Raw genomic sequence first — 14,377 nt, forward strand, 5'->3', positions numbered from 1 at the left:
TACCCAGTTAGTGATGGAGCAGCCCGGGGGCCATGGTCAGGTTCCTTCACTCTGAGGAAAAAGAGTGGAGGAGGGGGAGGAAAAAGAAAGAAAGAATAAAAAGGCAGCAGGACAAGAAGAAAATCTACACCGGGATGGTTCCTATGGAAAATATCAGCGGATTCAGCGGAGCCTGTTGCTAGCAAGCAGTGTACACAGCCAGGACGAGCCAGGACACCGCAGGCAGAGCGGGCGATGGATGGGTTGGGGTTGATGATGAATGTTCCATCTCCCAGCCCGGTTCCAGCCGCAGGGATGAGCCCCAACCTCCCCGTCCCACGTATGGGCCAGCAGGAGAGGATTCAGCCTCTTCCCTCAGCTCCCACCCGCGACCTGCACAGCGGCGGAGGGCCGAGCAATCCCCGCCATGCGCAAATCCCCTTCGCAGGTTTCGAGTCAATATTTTATTTCTTATTAAGTCACGACGCTACTGGCCCTTAGAAGATCACAAGTATATAGCAGGGAAGAGACGGGCTACGAGCCTCTCAGAGCCTCGGGGTGCCGCACTCAGCCCCCCCGCCCCGAGCGCCGGCGGAGCTGTGAGGGGCGATGGCACCGGGAAGGGGGAGCACCGCCATTACCCCAGGCCGGGCCCTGCCCGCCCGCACGGTCACTCGGCAACGGCGGGGCCGGGAGGCTGAGGAGGGGCCGGGCCGGCCATGGCTGAGGAGAGCCCGAATATCGGCACAGCGGATCACAGCGCCGAGCTGGGCATGGCTGAGGAGAGCCCGAATATCGGCACAGCGGATCACAGCGCCGAGCTGGGCATGGCTGAGGGCAGCCCCAACTCCGGAGCAGCTCCAACGCAGGATTCCGGCGCCGGGCTGGGCATGGCTGAGGGGAGCCGCAGCGGCGACCCCCAGGTAACGCAATGGGGCTGGGCAGCACGGGCACGAATAGCGTAGCCCCCAGCAGCACCACAGCCCTGTCCACAGAGCCTGAAAACAGCCACACACACAGAGACCTGTCCCCTTGGGACACACAGACACACATTCACAGACCTCCTGCACATAGAGACCCCCCCCCCCCTGCAATCAGCTTCACACACGGAGATCCCCACTGCAAACAGCCTCACACACACACACGTCTCTGCACACACACAGAGCCACGTGTAAACAGCATCACACACAGACCACCCTGAAATCAGCTTCACACACAGACCCTGCCATGAATAGCTTGACAAACACACACCCACAGCCTCACACAGACCCCGCTGCAAACATCCTCTCACATCCCTGCACATAGAGATCCCCCATACAAACAGCCTCACACACAGAGCCCTGCACACACAAACCCCCATACAAACAGCCTCATACACAGAGCCCTGCACACACAAACCCCCATACAAACAGCCTCACACACACACACAGAGCCCTGCACACACAAACCCCTATACAAACAGCCTCACACACAGAGCCCTGCACACACAAACCCCCATACAAACAGCCTCACACACACACACAGAGCCCTGCACACACAAACCCCTATACAAACAGCCTCACACACACAACCCTCTGCATACACAAACCCCCCTACAAACAGCCTCACATGCCCTGGGGCACAAACACACGCCCTGCACAAGGACTGACACACACACATATCACCTGTACAATCCTCAACTCTCCCTCCCACACACTCTCCCCACTCCCACAGTCCCATCCCTGCACAAACCATCACACACAATTGCACACAGAGAACTGTGTCCATCATCATCACCTACACTTCCAGCCAGCACAGACACACAGCCCCACAGCACACACACACAGACATCCACACCTCAGTGTTCATGTGCACACACATCCCCTTTCCAGGTACCATTTCCCATTTGCTAATTACATCTGTTTGTATGCACCCAGTGGTCTATTCCCATCCTGTCTCTTGCTTTAAGCTCTAAACATCCTCATTTTTTCCCCCAGGATATCTCCCATGTGCTGGCTAGTGCCTTTAAGGACCTGTACACTGGAGATGTTTTGGAGGGGGACATGGCAACAAACTGGATTAATTCCCAAGGAGGAGACAGTGTTTATCAAGACAGTTACACAGATGAGCTAGACAAGGTACAAGTCCAAACTAAGTCAGAGTTTGGAGCTCTTTAGTCCCTACTTAGATCTTCAGTAAAATACAATTTAAAGGGGAGCGTTGATTCTACAATTGTCATTTTAATGGAAACTTACTTGAACAGAGTTTCCCACAGAACAATTCAAGCAAGTTAATAGTCACATGATCCTTCATTATATTATCATCTCTAGCTGGCTTTTCAGACACAGAGTACAACCAGTGAAAGCAGTAGCCCTTTAAATGCCTGTTGTACTGGCTGAAAACTTTTCCCTGTACCTGCTGATCAGTGGCCCAGGTTTCTTATCTTGTCATCACTCCAAAAGCTGTTGTCATTGTATAAAAGTAGAGGCTGATGCTGGATGATTTGAGCCACAGGTGGTTTTTTCTGCTTTGTCTCATCATGGAATGACAGTGTTTTAGCAGGCCAGTTGATGCTTGTAAAGCAGTGATGTTTTACTAATATGTCTGTGTTTACCTCTCAAAGGCAAACAGAAAACATGTGCTTGTAACAACTCAAATTTCTCTTTATTCACCCATGCCCGTGGCAGCTTCTGGCTGAGTACAAGAGCCGACTGACAGAAGCTGACAAAGCAGAAAAGGAGATCAGTCGGGCCCAGGCCCGAGCACAACGTGAAGAGGCAAGGGTTCTAAAGCAGATGAAGATTCATGCAGGGAAAAATTTCCATAAACTGGGGCTGCCTCCAGGTGAGGATTCTGGAATGCTGCTCCCTAGTACAAGCTTGTAGTACCTGGACACCAGTTTGGGGTTGGCTTTACATCAACAGAGCAACTTTGAAAGATTTTTTGCAGAGGTCCAAGTAGAGTAATATCTGTTTGACATTGAGAAACTAAACAGCCAGGTCATGTTCAAGGTATTTAATTTGGATTGAGGGGTTACCACCTACATATTGCAAGCATACATACCTTGATATGTAGCAGCAACAAACAGATTAAATATTTCTCCAATGGGTGCTTAGCTGGGTTTGAACTGAATTTAGAATTGTGGAGATGCATGTCCAAGTCTTGGGATTGAAATACCAGATTATTTTCTAGAATATTATTTTCTATAAAATATAATATGTATTATATTCAATATAATATAACTTATATATATAGTAGATTAAAATATATATGATAATGTATATATAATATATATTAGATATATTTGATATGTGTAATATATATTATATATAATATTGTATAATATTATGACAGGGATGAGTTGTAAGTACAACATTACTTTGGATTGATCAAGATAGTGTGTTTTAAGGGGCTATTATTTTGCTTTTTTTATTTATTACTGTTTTTTGTTTGTTGGCTTTCCTGTTGCAGTGGCATCCTCCTTTCGCTGGATTGTGGATAATGAACTTCTCAGAAAAAATAATTTAATCTGTCCTGAGGATTACATCACTGAGAAATTACCTCTTGCCAAAGCACCAAAAGGTAACTTTTGCAGCAGAAAGTAATTTAGACTTTTTAGAACACTCTATAATTGATGCATTGGAGGATGTAGCAGATCTGAGTATATTTCTATAGTTTTCTGCCAAAGCAGAAGGGACTCAAGTATTTTAAGTGTAAGATTCCACTAAGAATACATTTTCAAAGTATAGTTGATAAATTAAAGGCTACTGAATTTAGATCTTCTTAAATATGATATTTGATCATTATTGCACATTTGTTTACAGTTCTTCCCATCTCACACAAAAACTGCATTAGTGTTCTATCTCCATCCAATTTCATTACACAAAAGCTGCATCTACATCTTGTATCTAGAGAAAGGAAGTAGTTGCATTAAAGTAAAAACTGTTTTCAGTGAAATAAAATTGTATTCCTTATTTAGGGTTTAAAGTTTTCCAGTTCTGGAAATATATTGGTTTTATTTGCACATGAAGATCAGTAAGGAAAATATTTTGGGCAATGTCAAGACTACTTCTTTTATTTATGTGTGAGCCAAGATGAAAGGTTTTAAGATCATTGAAATGAAGTTTTTCAGTCAGGCCAAAACAAACATTTCAGAGTAATCAACTTAGTCACAGATTTCAAGATTTGAGTTTTGGTTTTTTCCATTGTAATTCCAAACAAAATTAAAATCTCACTTCCCTTACAAGGTTAACATATCTTTCTGGGAGTAATATAAGTGTATACAGCCTGTTTAATTGGTGCTTCTAAAAGCTTTGTTATTAAAGTACTAAGCTTTTGTGCAAAATAAGTTCGAAAAATACATTGAATTCTAGAGGATTTTTGCTAGCAACAAGCCTTAAAATAAACTCATAGACCTATGCTTAGACTAAATATTTGTTGTTCATGTTTTCCTCTTACAGAATTATTAATATTTTTCTTTGAATTGCAGGAGAATCAGAACCTGGATACCTGAAAGGGGCACGTAAACAACGTGCTTTTTCACTGGATGAGAGTGTCTACTTAACTGACAGTGTGACAAGTGTGTCTTCAGCTCTGTCCTCTGTCCAGGACTCCAGCCTTGAGGCTAAAACCATCAGTAAGGTACATTTTACAAGGTACTTTTAGTCTGCCTGATCTGTAAGGCCTATTGCTCTTCCTACAGCAAAGGGTGAATATTGACCCATCGTTGATTTGACTCCAGTACTTATATTTACTCTGTTAAAAAAGGAGAAATACTGTATTTTCTCTATCAATTTTCATTGCTGTGTAGCTTTGATTACACATGTGCAGCTCCCTTTTTCCTCATCCCCAAGATCACTGTGTTTCATGTTGCACTGTGCGCTCTTGTTTTTCAAAGAAACCTAAAGCTTCACAGAAACAAGCCAGGAAGGAGAGTAAGTCCTGGAAAGCAGAGGAATTAAGTGAGTACCTCTCCAGACTTGAGAAAAGACAGAATTACTTGAAGAATCCACGCTTTTTCCCACCAAATACTCTGGATGGAGGCAAATCTCTTGTAATTTCTCAAGAAAAAGTGGAAGAAATCATAGCCAGAAGAAAAGCAGAAGATGCTAAAGGGTATGCAGTGTGTACAGTTTCTGGATTCTGGGCTGGAATGCACAGAGCTCCACTATAGAAATTGCTGTGGATTTACCCAGAGATATTTTGAGCTAAATTTTTAATATGGTTTCTTAATAACAAAGTATGTCTGTATGATGTTTTAGTTTTGCCAAAGACATTTTGCAATTTCTTGTTTTATCAGTATTTAGAGAACCAGGCAGTAAGATAATGTCTCTTTTTTTTTAATCTTTCAGTGATACCTCATTTGTTCCTGTGTTTCTTGCCAGTCCACCTTCTGTCCTGTTTTTGTATGATAAAGCTGGGCAGGTTTATGAGGTGAGAAAGTTCTTTGTAGAGAGATAATTCTGCTTCCCTGAAAAATTATATCCTGTCATGATCTACATATTTCACCCAATGTTTGGCCTGTCTGAATTTTAATAAAAGTCTGAATTTCTTCTGTATATTGAATTTATGACCCTCTAACTTCCTTGAAGATACTCCATCACACCTGCCACTGACACACAAACCAGTGAAGACTAAATGGGCTCTTCTCAGTCTCTGCTTTGTTTTGGTACTCTCTGATTCAGCCTCTCTTGAATAAGCTGATTTTGGGGTTGGTTGTGATGATGAATAGTTACTCCTAGCAGTAGTACCAGGGAATTGCAAATATTTTAATGGGTGATGGTAATTACAATGGAGCATTTTATTTTTTTTTTAATGAAGATGACTGTAGAGGTACGGAACATCACTTCAACAGGTCAACATGTAAGACTTATCCCTCCCTCTACTTCAGTATTTTTCATTTGGCCAGGTAAGTGTTCTTTTCTGCCTTTAAAATGTTAACACATACAAAATCTAATTTACCTGCTCTAACAAAGATTGTCCAGAGATGGTCTGTTTTCCATGAGGCTCAGTTCTTTAGAAAGTGAAAGCTGACTTAAGGCCATTCACATGCAGCTCAGAAGCAGATTGAGATGGTCTAATGAGGAATTCAAGAAGACTAAATTAAAGTGTTTGATGTTAGATTGAAATATGTCCATGGAATACCTAGATTGAATCTTATCCAAAATTCATCTAAGAACAGATGGACTTTCCACTTAAAAAAATTATGAGGAGAGTTCAAGAATTAACATACTGCAATAAAGAAGGATAGGTTAGAGGAAAGTTAAGAAAATTATCTTTCCTACGGTGGGATAGGCACTGGGATAGATTGCCTAGGGAGATTGTGATACCCCAAGAATTGGAGGAATATTCAGAAGTTAGATGTCTCCATGGAAGCCCTTTTGTCTTGTGGTAAAGCAAAACTGGGTAATGTCTCTAAGTTTCTCCTCACTATTTTCTGTGTTTCTGGGGAGTATATTTCAGACAAAGCAATCTCTGAGCTCCCTGGAACATGTGCACATTCTCAGATTGCACTGCCAGGCCTCTTGTGCTCATCCCTTTTTATCAGCTTGAATTAGGCAATAACGGGGGGGAATTTATAGGCATCCTTCCAGAGGAGGATGTGATCATAAATACTGCTGCCAATTTGGGGAGGTTTCAATTTTTGTTTTAATTTTCTGCCTTTTTGTTTTGTTTTGTTTTTATTTTTCTCCCCAAGGAAAATATCCAGGAAAGGGAGGAATGATTGCTCCTGGGATGGCATGCCAGTATACAGTCCAGTTTATTCCTGAATATCTGGGAGAGTATGAAGATCATATATTAGTGGAGAGTCAAGTATCAGAATCTTTTGTCATCCCAATCCAAGCTAAAGTATCACTTCCAGTATTAACATGTCAGTAGTGTCCAAATACTAAATTTCTCTAAAGTTAAGCAGACTTGGGGTTTTTTTATGTGACTATCTTTAATTTTGTGTCACAAAACAAATGTGGAAAAAATTGGCCGTGCAGTTTCTACATTTTGATATCTATCTCATTTTCATTTATCCAGATTTATTAGTTATTGAAATGTAATCCTGTTGGATTTTTCTCAATTATTTGTTCTTGCCATCTTGGGCTCTTCTTGCTCGCTATATTAGAGAAGTGTGTAGGGGGCACATTTCTAGGTTTGTGTTTTGTTGATTCCTGAACTCCCAATAGTAATTACTAATTATGAATACTATGGAATTATGATTGAGTTATTAATTAATGCTATTAATTCAGCTATTAATTAAAGTTCATGGAATGTGAAATTAATTATATATGAATATGGTATACCTGCACCTCTCAGATATCTAAGTTCAACTATAATAAACAGGATTACTTTTGCAAAAATTTGCTTTGATTTTTTTGTAAATTCACCTTTCCTGTTATATTGAGCTTTGCTTAAAAAAAATCATCTTACTTTTTATCATTCAATAATCTTTAAGGAGGAACGATCATCTTACATCATTAAAATGTAAGATGAATGTAGAAATGTACATCTCACACTGTCCAACTTTGAAATGGAAAGAATTTGAGGGGGTTTAGGATTGCAAAACCTGGCTGGTCTCATGCAGTAATGTCTGTAAAGAGTTATTTAATCAGCAGCCTTTGCTCTCTCTGGAGTCTGATTTTCTGTGTTACTCTTTGCAGTGCCTGACTTTATAGACTGTGGTTCCTGCCTTGTTGGAGGAATAAAAACAACAACAATTTTGTGCAGAAATGAGGGAGTTAGGACTGGGAAGTTCTCTATAATGCAGGGAAAGCCTGGCCACCTCCTGAATCTGGGGTGAGTGATTAGAAGGGCAATACTGGACCCAGCATGGTGTGGGTGCCCTGGTGTGAAGGCCTTTTAAACAGTCATGTTGTATTAGCACAGAAGTCACAAGGCCTTGCTGGAGATATCTGCATTGTGCCATTCCTTCAGGCATTCACTTTATCCTGAAAACCAATCTCCCTGGATGGCTGTGCCTCCTTCTTGTGCTCTGCTTTTCCTGTGGAAGAGCTTGCCCTGCTCAGGGGAGAGGTAAACTGAGGCATAGATGAGGGAAAGGAAAACTGGCTCGAACTTTAACCTTGCCCTTGAAGCAAATATAAATGCTATCAGCTCTAGCATTGCTTGAGGTAATTTCCTCTCCCTCCTCAACAAAAACATCCCTTACTGACCTTGCTGCACCTGCAGACACAGCAATCCAATCCAGCCCTGCTCTGTCTGTAGCTCGCCATCACAAACCAGGCGTGGACAAAGGAGATACAATGGGACAGGCAGACTGGCATTTTGGTGCTGGAGAAAGAGCAGATGGGCCAAGTTGTCCCTCCAGAGACTTTATAGTTCCAACTCAAAGTGAGTTTTAAGCATGGAGAAACAGACAGAGCCCCTCTCTCAGGCAGAGCTGTTCTGCTGTGAACATGAATATTAGGGCTTCTGACACTGTCATTTGTCTTCAGAGACTGCACTTTCCTTTCTGCTTTCACCAAGGTCATTATAAAGCAGGGAACTTTTTTTTTAATTAAGCCATATTTATGAGCCACACTCTTTTGAGATGTGTGAAAAAAATGTATGGTAACAGGTAAAACAGTGATGTTGTAGAGGAATGCCTGTTTCAGGTAAATCTGTGTTTTAAACACAGCAATCTGATCCATTTAGTTTATTAATTTGTTTGTTTGTTTGTTTGTTTGTTTGTTTGTTTTAATACCTTAGGTGGCTGCCACTGCTGATTTTGTGGTACAGGATCCTTTTGGGATCCAGCCTGCTGGTTTGGTGCTAGCTCCAGGGCAGAATGCAACAATACAGGTTAGTGCCAACTGCTATAGAAAGGTTTTTTACTTCACCAAATAATTTAACAGAAGACCTGGCTGGACCTTGCAAGTTTGGGTTTATGTGAGCAAAAAATGATTCTGTTTCTTGCAAGTGTTGCTTTTAATTACTAATTACTAAAACTGTCCTTCAGAGAATATTTGCAAATTGAAGTGTATTACTTAGGGGAGAGAAAACAGCTACAGACCTTGCTATTTGCCTTCTCTCTTTCAGGTAGTTTTTTTCCCTTCTTTGCCAGAAGTCTCCCAGCAAACATTCACCATTTTGTGTGACAATTATCCAGTCAAATATGTTACAGTCACAGGTTTGTTCCTAGCACCTTTCTAATTCTGTAGATGTTCAGATAATGTGTGTGGTGATTGTTGGCATGAAGGGATGGTAACCTTCTATGCCATTGGATTAAGCAAATACTGTGTCCTTTTTTTTCTTGTATTGTTATTACTGCTCCTTCCCAGTGCATGGAATACACTGGATTCAGAAAACATTGAGCTCTTAACCTTTGGTAGGCAAAAATCCAAATGTAAAATATCACCAAGTCACAGAAAAGAAAACCAGTTGCCAGGTGCAACTCATCTCTTTACTTGTCTGTTAATAAGATAACTTGACAGGCTATGAAACATGAGGTGTAACAGGGCAGAAATGAACCACATTTTGAGCTTTTGAGGTAGGCAGTCTTTGGATTAACTAATGAAACCAGTTCAAATTCTTGTAAATGTTGGTGCTTGTGCTGAATTATAACTGTGAGTGCTATAACATGAGGCTTGGTCTGTCATCTATTGAATCACTTTGTCACATGTATTTACTTTGGATTTTTTAATACTTCATTTGCTGCTTGTTTTAATTTTAATCTACTGCTCAAAACATCTGGGAGCCACATTGTCAAGCCCTGTAAACACCCTGCTTAGTTCAGTGAAACCATGCTGATGTAAGTGAGCTGAGGCTGTGGCTCTGAAATCCCTGTCAATGAAATTCATGAACAGAAGGTCTCTGTTAATAGGTTGATAAACACAACATCAGGAAAATATTGTACAATTAACACATTGGAGTTCTGAAACTTGAGGAAACACCAGATACAATCAGTAATGAGCATTAATGACATTTGCTATTGATGATGTGAGCTATGTTAATGGTCAGATGGTAAACAGCAATACCTAATTATTTCTTCCAGGGCTTGGAGAGGTGATTGCTCTGGAGCTTTTGTTTGTCACAGGTGGAGAAAGCAAAGCTGAGCTGGGTGAAGTCACTGATGGCACAGCACAGCACCTCATACGCTTCGAGCCCCAAAACCCCCAGAGCACTAAGGAGAAGATCTGGTCATAAGGAACCCCACGTAGGTAGCTGCTGTCAGAGTAATGCTCTGCAGTGTGGGAGTGCTGCCAGGGATCTCATTTGTCATACTCTGCTCTCTCAAGCTGGAGAAACCTTCATGCCTTTGTTAAATTTTTACAGAATCTTTGCTTCTTTTTGCTCCTTATTTGGTAATTAAAGTTCAAGGAACGTTGTACATTGTTGAAGTGTTGTGGCAACCATTAGCCAAGGTCAATATATTTGCTTTAATAGAGGTAAATCTACAAAAAATTAATAAATATACATGGTTGCAGGAATACAGGGTGATCCAGGTTAGATTTATCTAATTTTAAATGTCTTCTATATATACTTGTGCAACTGAGATAAGCACTCTTTTACTTTCATAGTGCAGGGAATAGATGCTTCCAAGCATACAATTCTGACTGGAACATCTCCCATAGAAAAGTCATAATACATCCTGGACTCTACTGGATCAAAATGGGAGCCCAATGTAATTAACTCACATTAAAACTCTCACATGGTTCCTGCTATTGAGTCCTTACAGATTTAAATATCAATTCAATTTGAAGCCAACTAATGTGTCCTTATGGACAATTACACCATAGTGAACAGAGTGGCAACCTGATTTTGCTCAGAATCAATCAGACTTTAACAGAAATACACTCCTGCATGATTGCAGCAGATAGAGGCTGTAGACCATCAAAGCAGTGAGCAGGTCAGTGCTGGGTTTAGGACCATTAATCTAAATTGCTGTTGCAAGCAGTGAATATCTGGAAGTTTATTTTTTGTTCTGGAAATCACACATGCATAATGCCAGAACAGGCTGATGTTGGAGTAAAGAAAGTGTGATTGGTGAACTGGTTATTGTAAACTGACAAAGGATGTGACTGTGCCAATTTCCACATTTTCTCTGTGCTATAATCACCACAGCACTCCCTGCACATCTGGTGTCAGCATTTGTATAAAACAAAGCTGGCCAGGCTGAGAGTAAACTCCATAGAAGCAGGAAGAAGAAATGTTCTTTCTGCTACAGAAAGTGATACAAGAAATTGTAAATGTCCAGTTTTATCAGTGATACTTTCAAATTCCAGTGTCCTTATTCCCCTTAGTAAGGCAGAATTTTTGAGGTCAGCATGAGCAAGATTCTCAAACCCATGAAGACATTCCATGCAATACACTTCTGCTGAAACAACCTACTTAAGCAACCTTTTCTGGATTGCAGAGAGTGGGGCAGAGCCATGGCTATAATTTTAGATGGAGCCATTGTGTTTGCTGACATGTTAAGACCACATCTTTCATTTGGATTAAATTCAGAATGTGATGTAGGTCATCAGCAGTGATCCAAGGCAAATGTACTTGTGTCAGCAGGAATGGTCCTGATCATCCCAGATCTTTGAAAAAAGAATTGCAGAGTTTCTAAAACCTGGATTACATGACAAATTCAAATAAGGCAAGAAAGTGTTAAGATATCTTATGGAATAAGATTTATGGAATTTATGGAATTTACTTTCACGTACTAGCATGTTCTTTATATGATTTATATATTCTGACTCTATGGTGCCTCAGCAGCTTTGTGACTCACAAAAAATGGGAAGTCAAACCCCTGTAATCTGTAAAGAGAGGAATTTCCTACCTGGAAAAATAATCTGAACATTTTCTTAATATATTTTGCTCAAAAATATCTGATTTTTTAAATCATAGCTTTTCTGTTGTTTATTGACTTCTTTGCAGCAATCTAGAACTTCCCTTCTTCTGGCAGATAACAAAGCCTGATCTGAAACCATTAATACCAGAAGAAACTGCAGACTTTACAGAGGTCAAAAACGATCAAGACCCAGAGTCAGCCTTCTCCCTAAATCCCAAGCAGGGAGTTTTGCTTCCCTGTGCAGATCATGAGTTTGTTCTCACTTATGCTCCACAGGAGGTATGGCTTGTGATTCCTTCCTATCCACAAACTCCAGCTGTGTATTTTTATTCAAGTCATAAAATCCTTGCTGTGCAACTTTTCTAAATTAAATTTAATTAGCTGGTACTATGCTCTGATAAACAGTGTTCAAAATGTAGAAAGTTACTGAAAGAAAACATGTTTTGACTGCAAAATGTGAGACAGTTTCTGATCTCATGTAATTTTGGAGATCTGACTGGACACAGTTAATTTTACACTGAAATTGTGGACACATCCTCATACTGCAGCTGTGCTGGCTGGTGAAGTTACCACCCTCACCCCTCTATCAGCTCCTCTACCAGCTCCTGACCCTTCCCCCTCTTCTTGGGGGATGTGCCTTGTACCTACTCCAGCCTAAATAAGTAGGTTAACAAACACTGATTATTTAAACTGTTTCCAGCTGTAGTTTTTTTTGGCCTGAAATGGGTTCTATGAACAGCTGAGTGGTGAATTAAGGGGATAGTGGGAGCCTTTGGCAGAGAAATGCTGTGTGCAGCTGTGGGTAAGAGGGGGGCAAGGATGTTGGAATGCAGTTATCCCAGAGAATGCTGTTCTCTCAGTTTCTGCTCCCCTGTCCCTGGAAATAAGGAGCATGAGCTCACTGTATTTAGAGAAACCTGATCCAAAGAAAGCCCAAGAGTGGGAATGTCCCATGCAGTGTTGATTGACAGACATAAGAAACACCTCAAATTTGTATGGAAGAGAAACTACCTGGCTTTTAAAAAATAAATAGTTCATAGAATATATATTCAATTAAAATATACATCAGAATTAGTATCTGTCTCCTAACAAATGAAGCTTTTTGCCCTTCAGATTTAAGTCCTGCTTCTGTGTTTCTTTCCCCCCCTCCTCCATTAGAATACAGAAGGCATTCTCTTCCCATGATGGAAAAGGAAAAGTCGTGTTTCTTACTCAAGATCAGATTGATGGTCAATTAAGCTGAATACTCTGCAGCAGTTAGAAGAAACTTCTCAATTAGTACAGCAGTACTGAGCTTAATTTGGGGAGCCTTTGCAGATGCTTGTGTGTAGTATGCAATATACAGGGGAAATAATAACAGGCATGTAAAAAATGAGTATTTTTCTTGGAACCATACACCAGTGAGATCAGGATCTGGCTTAATGCTTTGCAGTCAAATATGTTTTCTTTTAGTAACTCCAGAGTTTGAATATTGTTTATCAGAGCTTAGTACTCTGATGATGATCATTTATCCTTTACATGTAAACCACTTTTCCATCTTTTTTTGATCTTCAACATAAATGATTACTTGACACTAAAATCCTTTTCTCCTTCATCTGTGCAGCTGAAGAGTTATCACAGTGTGCTGCAGATGGTAGTGAGGGACACCACAGAATCACCTTGGTAAGCTGAGAAACATTTCCCAGTAAGATATATGGCCACAATTTATCTGTGCTATTACATTAAGTTACTGGGATTTTTCTTCTTTCTGGTGATGATGGATTGACAAGTATAAAGAATATTATCTGTGCAAGTAGTTGTGGTACAAAGAGCATCTCTGATATCCTCTCCCATGCCTGGACACATGCCTGGCCCTAGCTTTTCCTCTCTTGGAAAAAGATAATACTGTCATTTTGTCTGCTTATTTTCCAGGGTTTCCTGCTGTTACTCTTTGTCACAGCAGTATGTCACTTATATACTTGTTCATGGACAGACTGGGACAACTAGAATATCTTAAAGAGTAATGAAGTTTTTAATTGGCTGAGCTAATTGCCCACAGGAAATCTGTACTTGAGAAACTTGTGATGCTTATCAGTTTTGATCTGGCAATTAAAAGACAGGATCCAATTTAACAGAGGTTTAACATATTTAATGATTCTACCATATTTCATCCCAAAGTTTAGTAGAAGAGAGGATGCTTCAAAACATCCCAGAATGCAGAGTAGAGGATGTAATAGCACTGAAAATAGAAGTTAAAGGCTCAACAGAACCATACAACCTTCTTCTGGAACCGTATGCCATTATTATCCCTGGAGAAAATTTCATTGGTGTAAATGTCAAGAAAAAATTTAAGGTTTGTGTGCTTTTCACTTCACTGTTGTCATGGGGTTTGTGTCACCAGATGTCATAGGTGTTATTAGAAGATATCAGACAGTCATTGTTATTTTAGTTTTCCTGAAATGTTTTTAAAGGAGGCCATGAATCCAGAAGGGTCTGCACTGAAATACCCTGCCCAGCCTGCTCAGCCCTTCACTCCAGGCAGCAGCCTTTGTTCCTTTTTCATCCCTTCAGTTTGATACCACAGAGTTTGACCCTTCTCAATGTTTTTTCCTACTAACCTCTTGCTTATCACTTTGTCACTCCAGTAGTGTAAAAGTTTTCCAGCTGGGAGGA

General features: G+C 40.7%; 1 protein-coding gene across 1 annotated transcript in view; it reads left to right on the plus strand.

Moving 5' to 3' along the window:
- The first annotated feature begins 752 nt into the window (after positions 1 to 752).
- DLEC1 (DLEC1 cilia and flagella associated protein) overlaps positions 753 to 14,377 on the plus strand; it is a 32,979-nt gene continuing 19,354 nt past the window's right edge. The window contains 19 exon segments of the mRNA XM_054516000.1: positions 753 to 902; positions 1,956 to 2,096; positions 2,646 to 2,802; positions 3,430 to 3,540; positions 4,448 to 4,599; positions 4,856 to 5,073; positions 5,310 to 5,391; positions 5,779 to 5,866; positions 6,656 to 6,829; positions 7,608 to 7,719; positions 7,958 to 7,980; positions 8,191 to 8,192; positions 8,656 to 8,748; positions 8,986 to 9,076; positions 9,941 to 10,078; positions 10,081 to 10,102; positions 11,812 to 12,004; positions 13,329 to 13,387; positions 13,883 to 14,057. Coding sequence (XP_054371975.1) covers positions 753 to 902; positions 1,956 to 2,096; positions 2,646 to 2,802; positions 3,430 to 3,540; positions 4,448 to 4,599; positions 4,856 to 5,073; positions 5,310 to 5,391; positions 5,779 to 5,866; positions 6,656 to 6,829; positions 7,608 to 7,719; positions 7,958 to 7,980; positions 8,191 to 8,192; positions 8,656 to 8,748; positions 8,986 to 9,076; positions 9,941 to 10,078; positions 10,081 to 10,102; positions 11,812 to 12,004; positions 13,329 to 13,387; positions 13,883 to 14,057 — 2,181 coding nt within the window.

The sequence above is a fragment of the Molothrus ater genome, chromosome 1 (genome assembly GCF_012460135.2).
Source record: "Molothrus ater isolate BHLD 08-10-18 breed brown headed cowbird chromosome 1, BPBGC_Mater_1.1, whole genome shotgun sequence".
Taxonomy (NCBI): Eukaryota; Metazoa; Chordata; class Aves; order Passeriformes; family Icteridae; genus Molothrus; species Molothrus ater.